Below are 20,471 nucleotides of genomic sequence, written 5' to 3'. Positions count from 1 at the left end.
ATCGAACTTACTTCATGTACTTTATCATCACGACATGACTACTGGAATTCTAGCCAGCATAGCCTAGTGTAAGGGAAAACTACCCCTAATTGTAAGGGAAACTGGGAAAGATTTTAGCTGTGTGCCTATTGCCATCCTAAGTAAAACTAAAGTTGTAGTAGTAAACAGGAAAATAAGAGTGAATGCTAGATTTGCAGCTAGTAATATCTGTCATATTTTTCAAGACCAACAAATTATGTCCTTTAGTCTGTATGACCAGTATAGCAAAAAAGGAAGCATTAGACAAGAGTCATAGGCCTCTGTGGCTTTGAGCAGACCACATCTTTGAGCGTTGGCTTCCCTATTTGTAAAATGACTGGGCTGGATGGGTAAAACTCCAAGAGCTTTATACCTCTATTAGCCTTAAAGTCTGAGTGTGGCCTAAAATCAAGTAAGCAGAACAAATGCATTCACAATTTTCACTCTATTATAGCCGTCAAATATATATGTGTAGAAAGAAACTGTTTCAGTGGGAGGAAACAAAGAATGTTTTTGTTGGAAATTTAATACTGTCTTCAAATATTAGATATACTTTCTATTGAGACTTCCTCGGTCATTATTTCACAGGATAACAAATATAATCTTAGTATGGAGTTCATTTTACCATAAATAAAGTATTCTTTATTTATAATTATTAATTATTATTTATGGTAAAATGTGCTAAATTATTCCTCTTGAATGTGAGCATCTACTTAACCACCCTATCCAAAATATACTGTCACTTTTCCTCCCCTTACACTACTTACTTATCACTGTCTGATTTTTTATTTACACACACCCACACAGTCTATTTAGTATCTATTTCCTGACCAGACCAGAATGTAAACTCCCTCAAAGACTTGTCTGTTTTGTTTGCCACTGTTATCTCCAGTACCTAGAACCTTGCTGAGCATATTGTATGTACCCAATAAGTTTAAAAATGAATGAATGGATATTTATGCTAAATTCACAAATGATCAGAAAATCTGAGTGTTTTAATAGCTTACTAGAATCGAGACTTCTCAGCTACCCGTTTATTTCAGACATAATTAATTCAGATAATTTATAGACCTCTGTTACACTTTTAGGTAGGTTAAGCTGACTTGTTTTTGATTTTTCAGGACCAAGTACTTTAGGTAACATTGTAGAAGAGGTAACTCATCCCTGTAACCCCAATCCTTGCCCTGCTAATGAGCTCTGTGAGGTAAACCGGAAAGGGTGTCCGTCTGGAGATCCCTGCCTTCCGTACTCTTGTGTTCAAGGTAAGAGGTAGAAGAGTGGGTGTGGAATGGATATGGGTATGTATTGCTGGTATTTCTTTATAGAAGTTATCTTTGGAAGGAGATTACAAGGGACTTTATGTCCTAAATTATGTTTTTCTGTAATGTTTGAGGTTTTCACAGTAAACTTGTGTTATTTACATAAGCAGAAAAAGACAGAGAAGTGTAATTTTCAATAGTCATTTAGATTATAAACTAATATCAATCCAAAACTAGACTCTCATAATGAGTTACAGAGTTCTAGACAACAAAAGAGAAAGGAACTTTGAGCCAGCTATTTGCCCTTGGTATTTCGCATTGTAATGTTTGAGAACGTGTGCTGCATGTTATATGTGGTTTTCTTTCTTTTTTTTTCTTTTTAGTATCTAAAGAAATAGCATTCTCAGTGGGATGTGTAATTACTCCATAAATTTAATGTTCTGAAATGTATATGATTTTAACGCTGAAAAATTTTTATCCCATAGATTTTGGTAGCCTTTATCTCTTTAGAATATAGTGTGGCAACATTTTGCTTCATTTTGTTTTTTTCTAGTTGAAAATGTTTCTTTCTCATGTTAGAATCATTTTTAAATGTATGTAAAATAAAAAGGAACAGTAAATAAGCATGTCTTGAAGAATCATTTATAATATTTGTGTAATACCATAATATGTCAACTATAGAGGCATAACAAGTCTTGTTAAAATTGGAAATTAGCCTGACCAGGCGGTGGCACAGTGGATAGAGCGTCAGACTGGGATGTGGAGGACCCAGGTTCGAGACCCCAAGGTCACCAGCTTGAGCGTGGGCTCATCTGGTTTGAGCAAAAAAAAAATTCACCAGCTTGGACCCAAGGTCGCTGGCTCAAGCAAGGGGTTACTCGGTCTGCTGAAGGCCTATGGTCAAGGCACATATTAGAAAGCAATCAATGAACAACTAAGGTGTCGCAATGCGCAACGAAAAACTAATGATTGATGCTTCTCATCTCTCCGCTCCTGTCTGTCTATCCCTCACTCTCTCTCTCTGTCTCTGTTAAAAAAAAAAAAAAATTTTTTTTTAAAAAGGAAATTAATGGGTTTTCCTTAAGCCCAATCAAGTCTTCACCTTTTCTGTTGAATTTAACGTATGCTTATATTCCATCACTAAAAGTTTTCTGATCAAGATTATTATAAAAACACTATCAGTTTTAAACACAGATATTTAAAAAGTATCTGTGATTTTAAAATATTTTTGAGCCTGATCAGGTAGTGGCACAGTGGATAGAGCATTGGCCTAGGACACAGAGGACCCAGATTCGAAACCCCAAGGTCGCCAGTTAGAGTGAGGGCTTATCTGGCTTGAGCACGGGTTCACCAGCTTGAGCACAGGGATGCTTGCTGGCTTGAGTGCGGGATCATAGACATGACTCCGTGTTCACTGGCTTGAGCCCAAAGGTCACTGGCTTGAAGCCCAAGATTGCTGGCTTGAGCAAGGGCTCACTGGCTTACCTGGAGCCCTCTGGTCAAGGCACATATGAGAAAGCAATCAATGAACAACTAGGGCAGTGGTTCTAAACTTTTTTTTTTTTTTTTTTTTTTTACAGAGGCAGAGAGTGAGTCAGAGAGAGGGATAGACAGGGACAGACAGACAGGAACGGAGAGAGATGAGAAGCATCAATCATTAGTTTTTCATTGCACGTTGCAACACCTTAGTTGTTCATTGATTGCTTTCTCACATGTGCCTTGACCGCAGGCCTTCAGCAGACCGAGCAACCCCTTGCTGGAGCCAGCTACCTTGGGTCCAAGCTGGTGAGCCTTGCTCAAACCAAATGAGCCCACACTCAAGCTGGCGAGCTCAGGGTCTCGAACCTGGGTCCTTCTGCATCCCAGTCCGATGCTCTATCCATTGCGCCACCGCCTGGTCAGGCGGTTCCAAACTTTTTTGAAGTCGGGGCACATTTAAAATCCTACAAATAATTGTAGGCAAACTATATACAAATTTCTGAGAAATATGTTATAGTAATTAAGTCAGATATTAAAGAAAAAATATAAAGTCGTTTTATGGTAATTAAACAAAATAAATATGACAAAATTAAATTTATTCTGACATTAAAAAACATTTTTATGTTACATTTTTTGAGTTATGCTTAGAATTCATAAAAAAGGGGTTAAAATAAGAAATGACAAAAAATTATCTTTTTATATATATAAAATTATATTTATATATATACATAGATATAGATATAGATATATAGATACATTCTTAGTAAGATTTAGTAAATTCAACAGGTCCCGGCATGAATGTGTTAAAGATTTTTCATTCTTGTGTTTATGAGAAACATGAGCCTGATGTGTCCTAGCGATTTCTTCAATGTTTGGGCATATATTTGAAAGGCAAACTCTCATTTCCTTGTCAATATATTGAAGAATTCCTCTCTTTTTACTCTTAATTGTGTTGAGTGCAGAAAACCCCCACCATACATATCATCTTAACTTTACACCAAACAAAGGATAGAAGAAACTTGCCTCCAGTCTTTCCGGGGAACATGAGGGGTAGTGTAAACAATCCAGCACCACAGCTTAATAGCTTTTTGCAACCTAATCAGGCAAGTGAGGTGGGGGGTTGAGCAGACTGTCAGCTTATAGCCAATTCCCCACACCTCTGTCCCCCCAAAATCTAAACTCCAAAAACCCTGTTGGTTGTTTGGTCCCCAACTGGCACATATTTCTCTGGGATACCATAGGGCACACCTGGAAATCTTCTAGGGTGCACCAGCACACCCTGGCGCACACTTTGAGAACCACTGAACTAGGGTGTCGCAAGGAAGAATTGATGCTTTTCATCTCTCTCACTTCCTGTCTGCCTATCCCTATCTGACCACCCCCGTCTCTCTCACTAAAAAAAAAATAAAATAAAAAAATAATAAAATATCTTTAATAAGCCCTTCAAAATAAAAAACTGTATATCTTATGGCATTTTTGTATGGAACTCTAGCTAACTTTGGGGTATAGGTCCTTAGTCATTACCATCTCACAGAACATGGAATTTTTGTTTGAGAGAAAATGTTTTTGAGCAATGAACCAAAACAATTACATAGTTTGGTGAAAATCCCCTTACACAATCTTTAATAGCTATACAGTACCTATAAGATTTATGCAAAATGGCCTGACCAGGCGGTGGCGCAGTGGATAGAGCGTCGGACTGGGATGCAAAGGACCCAGGTTCGAGACCCCAAGGTCGCCGGCTTAAGCGTGGGCTCATCTGGCTTGAGCAGAAAGCTCACCAGCTTGATCCAAGGTCTCTGACTTGAGCAAGGGGTTACTCGGTCTGCTGAAGGCCCGCAGTCAAGGCACATATGAGAAAGCAATCAGTGAACAACTAAAAAAACTGATAATTGATGCTTCTCATCTGTCTCCATTCCTGTCTGTCTGTCCCTATTTATCCCTCTCTCTGACTCTCTCTCTGTCCTTGTAAAAAAAAAAAAAAAGATTTATTCAAAATGTATATACTGCATAAAATAATATCATAGAACAATACCAGCTCTCTCAGTTCATTTTTGTTCATACAGGTTGCAAATTGGGAGAAGCCTCTGATTTCATCGTCCGTCAAGGGACACTTATTCAGGTGCCATCATCTGCAGGTTCGGAAGTTGGTTGTTACAAAATTTGCTCATGTGGACATAGTGGGCTTTTAGAAAACTGCATGGAGATGCACTGTATAGACCTTCAGAAGTCTTGTATTGTTGGAGGAAAAAGAAAAAGTGAGTCTTAAACAGCATTTGTTTTATTTTTAATATGAGATTGGTTAATCTTAACATTGAATGGATGCTCACCAAAGAGTAAAGTCTACAAATCAGATTATCCAGGGCACTATTTTTCAGACTACACTCTTCAAGGATACTAGGACTTCTAAGGAACTCTTGAAAGCCTCCTCAAGAGGGACTAATAGCTAATAATAATTAACACTCATTGAACTCTTAACTGTATGCCATGCTTTATGCTAAGTTTTATGTGTGAAGTCTTATTTGAAAGAAGAGTGCTCCTGGCTTGCAAATTTATGCCTAGAGCAAGTCAGGTATTCATTTCTTAGCCTATATTCTACTTAGCTAAATTATCAGGTAGATGCTTTGTATCAGAAAATATCTGAGGATAAACAAATCCATTCCTTCCATCCACTGCCACTGGTTAATGCTCATTCTATTCAAAAGAATATACTAGTGCCTTGTGTAGCTGACACTGAGCTGAGGTATTGAGGCCATGCTTTCCATGAAAAAAAAAAGAGAATTTGAGCCACAAAAAGGAACAGACCAAGCACTCTTCAAGAAGTGAGTTACTCCTGCCAGGGTATTGGAAGAATCTGTAGTCCCAAGTGGCCTCAGGGCTGGTTCTGGAGAGATGAGTGACCTTCCAGAAGGAGGAGCATATAAGGCAGAAAGGCGGCCACAAACCCCCTCGGAAAATAGGGAGCAGCTTGGTGAGACCGGCATGTTAGGGCTTTGCAGGGATGTGGTGTGAGATAAATACAAAAATGTAAACATTACAGATTTAACTGCCTAGTTTGTATATTCAAAAGTTATTTTTCAAGAAGTTTCATTTTAAAACATTTTATACTATTAAACTTTAAATTTATGGTCTATTTATAAAGGCGTGATCGGGAATGACATTTTACTTCCCTCAGGTCATGGGACGTCCTTTAATGTTGACTGCAATGTTTGTTCTTGTTTCGCTGGCAACTTGGTGTGCTCCACCCGCCTGTGCCTCAGTGAGCACAGTTCCGAAGATGACCGTCGCACCTTCACCGGTAACCGTGGGCATTCAGAAGCTGTCCTCAGCAGGCCATCGTCCCTTCATACCCATTTTCCCTTCAAGGCAACTCTTCTCTTGCCTTAACTGCAAATGTACACAGTAAAATGAGTACATAATCTGTATTATGAGAGCAAGATATTTTCCCTCTCTGGGTCTGTTTCCTCCTTGTGGATTGAAGGCATTAGCCTCAATGGTTACTTGGGGCCCTTCCAGTGCTAGGTAGTGCTCTGGAATTCCATTCAGGGAGAGCAGCATCAGTGATTGGGGTGGTTTTAGTTAAATGCAACTCTTCTACCTGTTAAAATACCCACATTTACCCCTACATTTATCATCTAAAATGTCCGTGTATTTTCTAAGTTTGTTTCCGTTCTAATTTTTTAAATCACCACTTTCTTTCTTGACCTGCCTCAGCCTACTGCTTCATATCGGTAGAGACAGCTATAAACTAAGCTAGAGACAGGAAAAGTCAAGACTGTTTCTCCCAATCTGGTGTATAAAATCCAGAATTTAGATGTTTGAAGTCTGGCTTGGGGATTTCTGGGGAGTTAACGGGTAATACCAAAAACAAGACAAAGAGTGAAGGTTTAAAACTCCTCCATGGGTTCCTTTCACTTTCATTGCCTGAGGGATTTCTCCAAGACAGTAATCTGGAAAATTATTTTAATTTTGAAACTAAGAATTTTTCTGCACATTCGATTATGAATACTACTTTCTTGACTTTCCTATGTATTCTACTGGTACTGTGCTCGCACCAGCGACAGTACGTGAAAAGGCTGAGAGATGAGATGCTCTTCTCTCGAGATGAAGCTACAGTTGTCAATAGCAGCGGCAGTTACCTGGCATCTACTGGCCTCTGGTTTCTCCCAGACCTGAAAAACCATTATTTTGGGGTAAAGAAGAACCAGGTAGCTGCCCTTGCCTTGTTTCTTGCTGCAGCAACCTGATTTTTCTTTTCCTGGAGTGAGGTGGGGGAGAACAGAATATGGGTTCATCAACATTGTGTCTCCAGCACACTGGCAATAAAAAGATCAGAAATAGGAAGTGAACAGCAGACTGATGGGGAAGTAGAGGCAAGATGAACTCCACCCCATCCTCCATCCACCCTAATAAACACCAGCCTTCACCACTTTGTTGCTGCCCTCTATTGTTATCCTTAATATACTCTGCTGTGATGAGGACACTTCATTCTGCTTAGAGAAACCATGGAACTTCTGTGGGGATGAAAAGTGAACTAAAGATTTAGCTGGAAGACTTTATTTATTTGCTTACATCTAAATGATTTTGAAAAATGAACTGTACAATTAGCAGGACCCATTTCCCTGTAGTGTGCAGCCCCTCATGTCCTGGGATAAATTAAGTTAATGGCAATTTAGCTAGCGGACTCTAAGCAGATGTTACTGGCCACAGAGTACACCACATTTCTTGGACTGAGACCAGACAGTGTCTCAGTCCAAACATGACTCAGAGAAAGAGGGATGTTTATAAAAATTCTTAAGTCTCAAAACTACAATAACTTGCAGAGTTACCTTGTTCCCCTCTCCTGAAGGAGACGGGAAGAACCTATGTAGGGAGTTTATTACTTCGCTACTTTGTCATGTTTGGGGTACTTCTTGGTCCATATTCTACTTAGCTAAAATCTGAGGTAGATGCAGGCCAGGAATCCCCCACACCAGACTTTAAACTTCTAAATTCTAGATTTTATACACCAGATTGGAAGGAACATTCTTTACTTTTTCTACCTATTTCTTTGTTTATAGGGGTCTGTTGTCCTGGCATCAAGGTCTGGGGACCCTTGATTACCTGGAAATAAATGATACAAAGAAAAGCATTATTCAGACAAATGGCTTTTAAGAGCCTTGCTGCCTTAAAAACAAACAAACAAGGCCTGATCTGTGGTGGCGCAGTGGATAAAGCGTTGACCTGGAAATGCTGAGGTCGCCGGTTCGAAACCCTGGGCTTGCCTGGTCAAGGCACATATGGGAGTTGATGCTTCCAGCTCCTCCCCCCTATCTCTCTCTGTCTCTCTCTCTCTCCTCTCTAAAATGAATAAATAAAAATAAAAAAAATAAAAAAATAAAAAATAAAAATAAAATAAAATAAAAAAACAAACAAAAACACTCAGAGATTGGAAGGATATTTTTACTTATTTTTCAATTCTATTTTTAACGTGAGACTACCACATGATTGTTAGTGGCTTGCCTTACTAAAGAAGTACCAGGGAAAGGGGGTTGTACAAGCACACAGCATTGAGACTGCTTCCTCTCCCCAGGTCTGCCCTGTAACTGTGCGGATCAGTTTGTCCCCGTGTGCGGGCAGAACGGGCGCACTTACCCCAGTGCTTGCATTGCTCGCTGTGTGGGCCTCCAAGACCATCAGTTTGAGTTTGGATCGTGCATCTCAAAGGATCCATGTAATCCCAACCCCTGCCCAAAAAACCAAAGGTAAGTCAAATGGCTCCTTACTCTTTTCAACTGAGGACAAACACTTACTAAGCATCTCCTGTGTACCGGACAGTGAAAATACTAAGATGAATTAAGAAGGTCTCTGCACTGGAGAGTTTGGTGTCTAGAAGGAAAGAGCCATGTAAAGCTGCTTGGTGACCTGCTGTGAGATTGGGGACCTGGCCTGGGTGCAGCCTGAGAAAGCTCTTGAGGGTGCATTGGGCTGGAAGGAGGAGTAGGACCTTGCAGGCAAGGTTTACGGTGGTGGAAAGATGGTGGTGGTATGAAGGCAGAGAGAGCAAAGATCTTGACTGCTTGTAATGCGGAGCTAGCATGGGCATGCTGGGAGCTGAAGCGGTCTCGTAAGACTGAAACGGAAAGTGTGAGGCAAGGAGGGATAACAGATGAGACTCGAAAAGTGGATGTGTTCTTATCATTAGCTACGTATGCCCAGTGGTAATGGGAAATTTTCTTTTACTTATCCACCTCCATTTTAGGGGTTAGACATGAGAAATCTTTGGAACATGCAATTTCAGTCTTATTTGAAATTATTTATTTAGGGAATCCTTTCTCTGCAGTTTTCTCTTAAGCTCAGGGTATAGTGGACCTACCTTAATGATGGATTTCTGTATGTGGGCAAGTGTCCTGCTGACTGAGGTTTCAGCTTTCTAGAACTGGTTTGTGCTGGCTGCCTCAGTGCCCTGAGCAGGACACATCCCAGTGCCACAGTCCTTTCCTTGTAAAGAATTTTGTGGAAAATAAGCAATTTCCTCTCTATCCTTAAAATGGTGGTGCAGTATGGAGGGAGGGGAAGATTTTCTGGTGTGTTAAAAGAAATAGCAAAGAGAATTGGTTGCTCATCTGGCAAAATTTATACCATGAAAATTAAGCTCATAAAGATCCTATGGAAAGAATACAGGGTACTGTATATAAAAAGAGAGAAAGAAACTAGAAGGATAATATAGTTGTGTTGGGAGGTAGAATTGAGGGTTATTTTGTTATTTGCTTGTTTGTTTTCTTCTATTTGTTAACCTTTGTGAATAGGTTGTCTTGCTTTTATAATAGAACAACATAAAATCTCAAAGTAGGAAGTCCTTTCTGAGCATAATACAAAACCAACATAAGAGATTGAAAAATACAGCTACATGAAAATAAACATTTTCTGCATGGTAACAGATAAATGACAAACTGGGAAGGCTATCACAGAGAAAGAGTTGATGTCCTTATAAAGAGTCCTGCAAATCAATATGAAAAAGATGAACAACCTAATAGAAAGGTAGGCAAAGAGCAATAACCTAACAGAAAAATGGACCAAGGACATAAATGTAGAAAAAGAAATACAAATAGTTCTTTTTTTTTTGTTCAGTGAGAGGAGGCGAGGCAGAGAGACAGACTCCCACATGCACCCCAACCAGGATCCACCCAGCAAACCCACTAGGGGGCGATGCTCTGCCCATCTGGGGCATTGCTCCATTGCTCAGCAACCAAGCTCTTCTTAGCACCCAAGGTGAGGCCATGGAGCCATTCTCAGCACTGAAAGCCAACTCACTACAGTTGAGCCATGGCTGCAGGAGGGGAAGAATGAGAAAGAGAGAAGCGAGAGGGGGAGGGGGAGGGGTAGAGAAGCAGATGGGTGCTTCTCCTGTGTGCCCTGACCAGGAATCAAACTGGGGACATCCACACTCTGGGCCAATGCTCTACCACTGAGCCAACCGGCCAGGTCTACAAATAGTTCTTAAACACTCAAAAAGGTGCTTTTATTAGTTAGGGTGAGTAACTCTAGCTATACAAACCCTAAAATATCATTAACATAGCAGAAGTTCAAATACAGTCCATTTGGGTGTTCAGCAGGTAGCTTTCCATGTAGTGATTCAGAGACTTAGGATCCTTCTCTCTAGTGACTGCCAGCTCGTACAGCCTCCTAGTTTTCATTTATATCAGGCTAGCAGGTAAGAGCAGGGAGGTGATGGAGATTCCTGAGAAGCTTTTATGGGCCAGGTTTAAAAGTGGCATTCCAGCCTGACCTGCAGTAGTGCAGTGGATAAAGCACCAACCTGGAACGCTGAGGTCACTGGTTCGAAACCCTGGACTTGCCTGGTCAAGGCACATACAAGAAGCAATTACTATGAGTTGCTACTTCTTGTCCCTTCCCCCCTTTCTCTCTCTTGCTCTTTCTCCTCTCTCTAAAATCAATAGATAAAATCTTAAAAAAAAAAAAAAGTGGAGTTCCTCTCTACTTCCAGCCACATTCTATTGTCTAGAACTTGGTCATTGGCAGCAACTGCCTGCCAGAGAGACTCGGAAATGCAATTTAGATGTGTGCCCAGGAAGAAAATAGGTAATTTACCACAGTGCTTACTTAACCTTCCTCATTTGAAGCGAAAAGTAAGTTAATACTGCGTGTACTGGCCCTGGCCAGTTGGCTCAGTGGTAGAGCGTCAGCCTGGTGTGCAGGAGTCCTGGGTTCGATTCCCAACCAGGGCACACAGGAGAAGCGCCCATCTGCTTCTCCACCCCTCCCCCTCTCCTTCCTCTCTGTCTCTCTCTTCCCCTTCCGCAGCCAAGGCTTCATTGGAGCCAAGTTTGCCCGGGCACTGAGGATGGCTCTGTGGCCTCTGCCTCAGGTGCTAGAATGGCCCTGGTTGCAACAGAGCAATGCCCCAGATGGGCAGAGCATCGCCCCCTGGTGGGCATGCCAGGTGGATCCTGGTCGGGCACATGCGGGAGTCTGTCTGACTGCCTCCCCGTTTCCAACTTCAGAAAAATACAAAAAAAAAAAAACTGCGTGTACCATTTTCTATCTGCCAGATTGGCAAAGATAAAAAGTTTGATAACATAAAATACAGGGAAACAGTCACTCCCATACAAGAAGGGGTGGGAGAGAAGATCGGTACATCCTCTGTGGAGGACAATTTGGCCAAATCTACCCAAAATTTAAATACACATACTCTTTGAATTGGCATATACTATATAAATGCTTATACTTATATATAGTATCTCTGGAGGAATAATTACATTGGTAATAGCAGTTGCTATTGGTGAAGGGAACTCAGTGACTGACACACAAAAGTAGGAGAGAAACTTAGTTTTCACTATAACATTTTGTATTTTTTCAGTTTCACCATGGGCTTGTATTATTCATTCAAAAAATAATTGTTTAAAAAAATAAAAGGTATCCATTCATAAAGTATGTACTAATGTACCAGGCACCTTTCTAAATAGTAGGTCACAACGGTAAACAAGACAGAGTCCCTGCCCTGATCGTGTTTACTTTGATTTACCCCTAGGTTCTCAGCTTTTCCTATTGATCCTCTAATTTCTATGTACTCAGATTGAAAAGTTTTTCTTTCTAAAATTACCAAATTTCTCTTATAGCCTTGGTTCTTATTCCTTCCATGTTAATAGATAATTAAGTTCTAAGTGTTCTTTTCCATTATTTCTCTTCAAATATCTTAAATTTCCATAAAACTATAACCACATGCATTCTAATTTTAAGTCCCAGGAGAAAAGGCAACATGCATAGTGGTGGTGGTCGTTTCTGTGCGGGAGGCTTATCCCTAAAAGGAAGAGAAGTGATTTCCTTGCACATTAAATTATGCTAGCTACTGTGTTCTTCTTTTGTTTTACAGACTAATATCTGTATATCCTGTTATCTCAAAGACCCAGTGAAAGCTAAACATTTTAATAGCTCTTACCTTCCTATAAAAAGTTACAAATGCCCTTTAAAGAAATGAGGGAAGCAGGAAAGTCTAAAGAAGAGAACCATCATCCCTAACCCCTCAGAAGAAGTTCAGGAATTGAGAATAAAGCAGGGTCCAGATAGTTCTAGGGAAACCCAGCTTCATGGGGAGGCCTCCTCCCAGTGACTCACAGCCAGCCGTGTCAGGTCCTCAGCCTTCTGAGCACAGAAACTAGAATTTTTCAGCACATATTGTGAAGTCTTCTCTTAAGATAGACTCATATTAGCCAAACTGAAAATGTTTCATTTATTATTGACTACAAGGCCTCCAGCATCAGACCCTTAACCCACTTGATGGCCTCATGGATGCCATTTCTACCCTGAGCGTCCACTGCTCCTGCCCCTCCCCCGTGCCACAGTCTGGAGCGTCACACCGTTGTTCATGCTTGTGGCCCTCCTTGTCCTCCAGGTTCCCACCCACCTGGCGCCACTCCTCCCAGTGCTTTCTCCAGGCCCTCAGTCAGAAGGACTGATCCCCATGAGCCTTTGTGTGTCATTTCTACCCAAAAGCCCACTTTATGTGCGTGCTTAACTCTCCTGCTGTCCATAAGCTCTTGGGGACAGGAAGTGATTTCAGTTTCTCTTGCTTTCTTCTCAGCCTCCTATGCCTTGTCAGTGCTTTGCCGGCCCCACCATAGTCCCTCCTGACTCATGGTGCTACATCTGTGTATTTCAGGTGCATACCCAAACCACAAGTCTGCCTGACAACTTTTGATAAATTTGGATGTAGCCAATACGAGTGTTTGCCACGACAGCTCACCTGTGACCAGGCCCGCGATCCTGTTTGTGACACAAACCATGTGGAGCACAGCAATCTCTGCACTTTGTACCAGAGAGGGAAGAGCCTCCTATACAAAGGCCCGTGCCAGGTACGCAGAGCAGAAAACTGGTTTGTTATCTTCTGCAGATGAATCAGCAGTAAGACACTCGGGGGTCTTCTAGGAATCCCATCACATCTAGAGAACTCAGCCCTCTGCCAAAAGTGAGCCATCTCAAGACTGGCTTTTCCTCCCTGGAGACTCCGGAAAACTTCTTGCTAGTGTGTGTACCTTTGCCCAAGGAGTGTGCAAGGGAGAAAGGAGAGTGGCTTCTTATAGGAAAAGAATTTAAAGTTTCACAGCCCTGGCATGAATCAGCACCATTTCCCTTTCCGTAGTTCTGTGGGCCTCGCTAGAAGACAAATCAGGAAGAATGCATGTTAAAACAACCAAGAAAAGAGCTCTTTTCCAGACACTTTCCCAACTGAAGTCCCTATCACAGGACTGAAAAATAATCGAATGTTTCTCTAAGACAATGCCTTTCTGCATCAGTTTATCTTGCAGTCCTTTAAGGTTGTGGAATCTGTATTCATGCTTAAAATATAACCTCAAGGACGACCGCATGGAGGCTTCCCACCCATACCACTGATCTGTGTGCCGGCCCCTCTCCCAGGGAACCCATCTTGGGGCCCAGCATCCCTGCCCACAACCAGCTAACACCTGGCACGATCGTTTCTCATTTCCTGGTCCTCCTTGTCGAAAGCATCCCTCCTTCCGCTTGTCTCCCTAGGCTGGTGTTCTCTCAGAGCCTGTGGTCCGATTGCATTGATACCTGCTACACTGAATTGCAGTCTTCTCTTCCTACTTGTCCCTCTTCCTGGCTATGATTTTTCTCTCACATATTCCTTACCTGCCAATGGGCCTAGAGCTGATCTGCCCCACTGAGCTCTCCACTCTTCTCCTTATCCAGTACCCAGTGTGAAATGATAAAGCTTCCATATTCGCATGAAGATTTATCTTGTTTTCTTCCAGCAGGCACTTTTCTGGAATAACAGAAGTCTGAGGGAGGGGAATTTTATCTCATATTGGTTCACATGAGTGAGCACCAAGTCCTAGAAAGGCTGAGAAAAGTAATCTCTTCAATTCATTTGGGGACAGCCCTGTTGTCCCCCACCACCATGTTTAGCCCACCTTAGGAGCTTAACTAAGAGGGTCCCCAGAATTTATTCCTGTGTCTTTTGACCTTCCTGAAAATAGGGAGACCTACTATGCACTCTTGGTGAGGAGTAGTGCACATAGAGGTTTCCAAGCTAAATGTGATTTGTTTGCCCCCAGCCCTTCTGCAGAGCCGTGGAGCCCGTCTGTGGGCACAACGGGGAGACCTACAGTAGCGTGTGCGCTGCCTACTCAGATCGTGTGGCAGTTGATTACTCTGGGCCCTGCCAGGCCGTCGGGGTCCTCTCAGAGCATAGTTCTGTCACAGAGTGCGCTGCTGTGAAGTGTCCTTTGCTCTCAGCGACTGAGTGCAAGCCCATCATCCCACCGGGTAGGCTGGCAGTGTTTGGGGTGGGGCCGGGCAGGGGTGGGACTGGGGACGCTTGCTTATCTGCCTCTCCTCACTGAGGAGAAGGGAGTTAACTAGCTAATTTAAAATTTTCATGAAGTCTTAACTCTACCTGATGCTAATAGATGCATAACTCTGGTCCGACCTTAAAAAGCTGGAGGTCCCCCCGAGACACACTCTGGTCCAGTGGTTTTAAAACAGTATGGCAAACTTTTTTCAAGAAAAATCTTATACGAAACACCAGCAGAGAAACAGATAAAGTAGTATTTAATTATTAAAATTATGATTAGTTCAAATGCACAATATTTACTTTTAAATATATATATTGCCATAAAGTTCAGGAATAAAGAAGTAGTAATTAATGAATGAATAACTGAAGTAGTTTTGATGAACACAAACATTTGAAATTGAGAGAAACCGGAAATAGTTGTCTTAGATTGGCCTTAGAATCCACTGTAATTGTTTTAGTTGCATATAATGGAGAAAGCCTTGTTAGACTATTATAAATGGTAACAGGTGTTTTTTAAACAGCTTCCCTTTCTTCAGTTAAACAAAGGAGGCAGAAGAGACTTGATCCCAAGTCTACACAGAACAGCTTAGTCTGAAGTCTCACAAGTTCACTCCTCCATCTGTGAGTTCATCAGTTGTTTATTAAGCTCCACTGTGTGCCACTCTTCTGGGCACTGGGGGCATAGCAGTGAGCGAAACAAAGCCTGTTTCCTCCTGGAGACCATGCTCTCATACTGTGTTGTTTTTCAACAGTTTAAATTAATTTAAAAATTATATTAGAGGCCCTGGCTGGTTGGCTCAGTGGTAGAGTGTTGGCCGGCGTGTGGATGACCTGGGTTCAGTTCCCAGCCAGAGCAGACAGGAGAAGCGCCCAGCCGCTTCTCCACCCCTCCTTTCTCCTTTTTCTTTTTCTCTTCTCCTCCCACAGCCATGGCTCAGTTGGAGCAAGTTGACCCCAGGCACTGAGGATGGCTTTATGGCCTCACCTAAAATAGCTCAGTTGCCAAGCAGTGGAGCAAAAGCCCCAGATGGGCAGAGCATTGCCCCATAGAAGGCATGCCAGGTGGATCCCAGTTAGGGCACATGCGGGAGTCTGTCTCTGCCTCCCCTCCTCTCACTTAAAAAAAATATTTTTTTTTAATTATATATATATATTAAAGTTAAACCCTCGTGAATTCCCTGAAACACCTGCTCCCTTGTTTTGTAGGTAGAAAGCACAAGTGCAGAGAGCACTTGCCCGAGACCACACAGGGTGTGCTGAGGCAGGGCAGGTCCAGACTTCTATGTCTGAGAGGCCATCTGTCTCCGTGCTGTCGTACAGCCGACTCCCCCTGGGAAGTGGTAAAGGATGAAAGCAGGGATGGAGGAAGGATTTGGGGATATGTATTGATTGTAAGGCACCAGGAAGGCCAGCTATAACTCTCGTAGCACAAACTGAAGGGTTGGTAATGTCACCCCCTATTTTGTATTCTTGTTTCTAAATTTAAACACACAATATGGTTTCTGTTGTACAGGTGCTTGTTGCCCATTATGTGCTGGGATGTTAAGAGTTTTATTTGACAAAGAAAAACTGGATACTATTGCCAAGGTAAATTGCTCCATATGCTAGGCACTGTTGAAACCTTATTGATAAACCTCTCAGTAATCCCACAGCGGGACTGTGTTGTCCCATTTACAGATGAAGCTAATTTGCAGAGGAGCAGCCCACCCATGGCCATCCAGCGCACGGCCAGTTGAACTAGGGTTTGAACTCAGGGCAGTTGGCTCCTAATCCTGCGCTCCCCACCCCCCACGCAGCTGTGTGGTGACCTCGCTCTGCATGTCACATGCATGTCACAGCCTGAGCCTTTCTAGAAAAGCCCCCCTCCTGGCACAGTGAGCAGAGCAAGGGCAAAAGGCAAAACCAGAGATTAGTAGATGCCCAGATGTTTCTGTGTGGGCCTCCCCAGATGGGCCCCCCCACGGTCCCAGTCCCCTATGGGCTGCCGTCCAGGAGAGTTTTGCCTCTTTTCTTCTGTACCGTCGCTTTTACTGCTCGCTGCTGTGGAGACAGGGCTCCAGATGTGTAGCCGCCAACACCTGTCACTACCTCAAAAATTATTCCCATTTTGATTACATTACCTTTTTTTTTTTTACGGAAAGATTGTTTCCCTGTGGCCTCCAACTCAGAACAGTCACTTTTTATGAAGCACTTCTGGTGAGAGTGTCTAGTTTGGCTACAAAGCTTCATGTCAGGCAAACCCCATTGGAATGGACTCTGTGGAGACTGGGAACTCAGCAGCAGGGACCTGTTAAGGCCCTGCGCTTAGGGGCGCCTTGGTCAAACAAGCCTCCCTGGCTTAGGCCATAATAAGAAAATCTTTTTTTCTGGTGATAGAAAATTTTTTCTCTTTCTAGGTAACAAACAAAAAGCCAATAACAGTTCTGGAAATACTTCAGAAAATCCGCATGCATGTGTCTGTCCCACAGTGTGACGTGTTTGGATACTTCAGCATTGAATCAGAAATTGTGATCCTGATCATTCCTGTTGATCATTATCCAAAAGCTTTGCAGGTGGGGTCCAGCATACCTTGTGCAGCCATCTTGTTGATTTCAAGTTTGGTGGACTTGGGAGGGGGTGGGCGCAGAACAGGATGGGGAGGGCAGGTGGGGAGGAAATGGAGGTGGGGCAGGAGGGAGAAGCCAGGCAGTCTCTGAGGGACAGAGCTGCACCCAGTGAGCACTTCGCCAGGTGGCTGAGGCCAGGTACATCTGACGCAGAATGCTAAGGGGTGGGGCGGGGAGAGGTTGAGATGCTACGACTGAAAGTTTGTGGAGAGGGACCATCTGCTCATCTTACAGACAAGGCAGCTGGGCCCAGGGAGGGGAGTGACAGGAGTCACACAGCAACAAAGCAGCAGCGACTTTGTCTCCTGACGACTGTGCTTCCCCTGGGGAGGGGAGCCCACTGGAGCTGTCTTGTGAGCTCCAGTTTTTCTTCCTTACAATCTCAAGGTTATTCTTACTCATGAAGGCCCAGGTTTCAGCTCAAAATACTGAGAGCCTCAAGCAAAAGGTGAATGAATATAAGCAGCCTGTCAACTGCCACCATTAGAAAGCTCACTAGTCTAACTGCTTTCCTCCTGATATGTACATAGGCATTGAAAGTCCATGCCCAGGACTGGCTTTAACCAGGCAAAGCTAATGTCTGACTGGATAAGCAGTGAAAGGGTTGTGGAAAAGAAGGGCAATGGCACTGTGGACCGTTTCATTTCTGATTTGATTTCCATTGATGCTGTTATTATTTATATAATAAAGTAGACTGTAACTAAATGTTCCTTTGGCTAAGAAATGGACAAAATGAAAGCATATTCCCTATGTTGGAATATATCTGGAATTTGACTTGACCTTTTCATAGGTTCTGTGGTTTTATATTAAAAGAATCTGATTTTCCTCTCCCAGATTGAGGCCTGCAATAAGGAAGCAGAAAAGATCGAATCCCTTATCAACTCCGACAGCCCTACTCTGGCGTCCCATGTCCCTCTCTCTGCCCTCATCATTTCCCAGGTGCAGGTCTCCAGCAGTGTGCCGTCAGCCAGCCTCCGGGCCCGGCCTCCCCGCAGCTCCTGCCTCCTCCTCCTCAGCCTGGGCCTTGCCTCGCACATGGTCTGGACACGTAACTGACTGTCCGTGAAACGTGCCAAATGTTGCTCAGTCTGATTTTCTACCTTGTGATCACTTCTTGGCCTTTTGGCTAAGATCGTGTGTAATTGTCTACGTTGTGAAAGACATTCAGGACTGCTGGTTAGTAGTTGAAAAGTGGCCAAGAAAAAGTACTTGTCTCCTCTGTTCACCACACAGTATTTTTTTAATCAGCCAATATTAGCAGGGTTTTTCTTTTGTCTTTATAAATGTTAAAATACATTCTCCCAAACACTGATGAAAAGAGCATGTTCGCTTCTGGTGTATCACTGCCTCCCAATTTACATTTTGCTCATTGGATGGGTCCCGTACTCTAAAATGTATTCAGTATCACGGATTAATAAGATGGTCACTTTGTAGAAAGATAACTCACTATACTGTGGGCTTTGTATCACAGAAACTTCATTGCAGAGTTCCCAGAAGTATTAAGGGGCCCCTAGTGTTTGTGTGTGTGTTTACGTACAACCTACTCTGCCTGGAAGCCGGCGGCCACAGTGAAGGCACTGCCATTGAAGCATGAACTAGACACTGAGCATCTTTGTAATTATCATATGGATCACCAGGCAAATCTAACGTACAGAAATTTAATTCAGGAACCCATCTGTTGTGATAAGCAAAAGCAAGCTAACTAAATGGCATTCGCATGATACACTGCAGACAATAGCCTCGGTGGTTACAAATGCATGCCTGTGACTTGTGAAAGGGAGACGTTCTGTCACATCAAAGCCTCTTGCATTGTGCATCTTTATATTATTAACCAGATATCTATTCTTCGGTATCATCCGAGTTAAATTTAGGGTTTGCAAACACCAATCTTTAAACCAATTGCTGCTACTTATATAAGTGCCAAAAAGTAAAATAATTAGTAGTTCATGTAAATAATACATGATTTTTCTATTTTATTATGAAGAAGGTGAATAGCCATATTTGTAAAGTGACAATCACGTGTACTAACCCAGTACTTTCTGTTTGTGAAGACACAGTTGCTTTTTTTGTGTGACATGCACAATGTGGGTAAATGTTCTGTCTGACTTTCTTTTCTGATATAAAATTATAAAGAATTATGGTTTATATATTTAAAGATGTCAATCTAAGTATTAAAATGTTTGCATGTTGTCTAAGAATGTGTTTCACAGTTTGAAATAAGCTATTCAGTGTAATACTTCTTGTTTGTATGCACCTAAACTTAGATTTCACATGAAGTATTTTTTCAGTATTATATGTACCCTCTGAAATATATAAGGATATGCTTATGATACCAAAATGTTGTTTAAAAGTGGGCACTTAAGCTTTCAGAATATCCCAATGCCAATGTAGCATGTTTGTTGCAATTGCTTTTTCTATATAAATGTCTTCAATGCAATATACTGGAAACCTTTTCTATTTTAATAAAAATAATTTTTATATGGTTATGTGTACTTGCAGGCAGTGTGGGCATTTAAAATGAAACCACTGCTGACTCTTGGGTGAGCTGTGACCCTTGCTCTGGAATAAGAAGTTATGGGAGTGTTACTATTCCAAGCCAGGGGCCCTGGGAAAGTGGTGCAGCTGGAACAGAGCTGCTCAGACCAGGCCCAGGCATGACCAAAGGGCAGGCAGTGGCAGAACGTCAAGTCCAAAGACCAAGAAGCTTCAGACCCAGGAACAGACTTGGGCAGTTCTGGTCCCACAGCCTTGGGCACAATGTTCCAGCTGCAGGGTATGTCGTGGAGATGGAGGGCGTGTTAATCAGGGCCCGGAGGCTCAGTCAGCTGAGGCTAAGGTCCCAAAGCCTCCGAGGCTGACAACAGCAGAGGCTCATCTTGACCCCGTCACATGGCCATCATAGGTCAGCTGCACTTCTCTGCTTCATCTTCACTCCAGGACACATTCCGGGGTCCTCACAAAGGGGAGGAAAGAGACACTGAGAACGACAACTGGCCCTTAGGTCTCTGCTCAGAAGTAACACTGTCATTTCTGCCTCTGTCTTAATGGCCCTAGCAAAACACATGGCTGCTTCTGAGTTTGAAAGGCAGGGATATACAATCTCCTGGGGGGGGGGGGTGTTGGAGGGAGGCAAAAAGACCTGGGGGAGGAGCCGTGAGTATTTTGAACAATTATACAGTCTATCACAGAAATTGTTTCTCGTTGATTCGGGACAACAACCGGGCTCACTAAATTTTTTTTTTTTTTAATTATTTATTCATTTTTAGAGAGGGGAGAGACAGAGAAGGAGAAGGG

General features: G+C 42.6%; 1 protein-coding gene across 1 annotated transcript in view; it reads left to right on the top strand.

Moving 5' to 3' along the window:
• Nucleotides 1–19,624, top strand: part of RECK (reversion inducing cysteine rich protein with kazal motifs) — a 76,747-nt gene extending 57,123 nt beyond the window's left edge. Inside the window, exons 13-21 of the mRNA XM_066256776.1 lie at nt 1,140–1,280; nt 4,823–5,014; nt 5,932–6,054; nt 8,329–8,500; nt 12,916–13,108; nt 14,333–14,543; nt 16,085–16,158; nt 16,968–17,123; nt 18,012–19,624. Coding sequence (XP_066112873.1) covers nt 1,140–1,280; nt 4,823–5,014; nt 5,932–6,054; nt 8,329–8,500; nt 12,916–13,108; nt 14,333–14,543; nt 16,085–16,158; nt 16,968–17,123; nt 18,012–18,233 — 1,484 coding nt within the window. The 3' untranslated portion in view covers nt 18,234–19,624. The remainder of the gene's footprint in view (nt 1–1,139; nt 1,281–4,822; nt 5,015–5,931; nt 6,055–8,328; nt 8,501–12,915; nt 13,109–14,332; nt 14,544–16,084; nt 16,159–16,967; nt 17,124–18,011) is intronic.
• Nucleotides 19,625–20,471: the final 847 nt, after the last annotated feature.

The sequence above is a fragment of the Saccopteryx bilineata genome, chromosome 2, assembly GCF_036850765.1.
Source record: "Saccopteryx bilineata isolate mSacBil1 chromosome 2, mSacBil1_pri_phased_curated, whole genome shotgun sequence".
In the NCBI taxonomy this organism is placed as follows: Eukaryota; Metazoa; Chordata; class Mammalia; order Chiroptera; family Emballonuridae; genus Saccopteryx; species Saccopteryx bilineata.
Note: the sequence above shows the minus strand (reverse complement) of the source record. Positions and strands in the feature narration are given on the sequence as shown.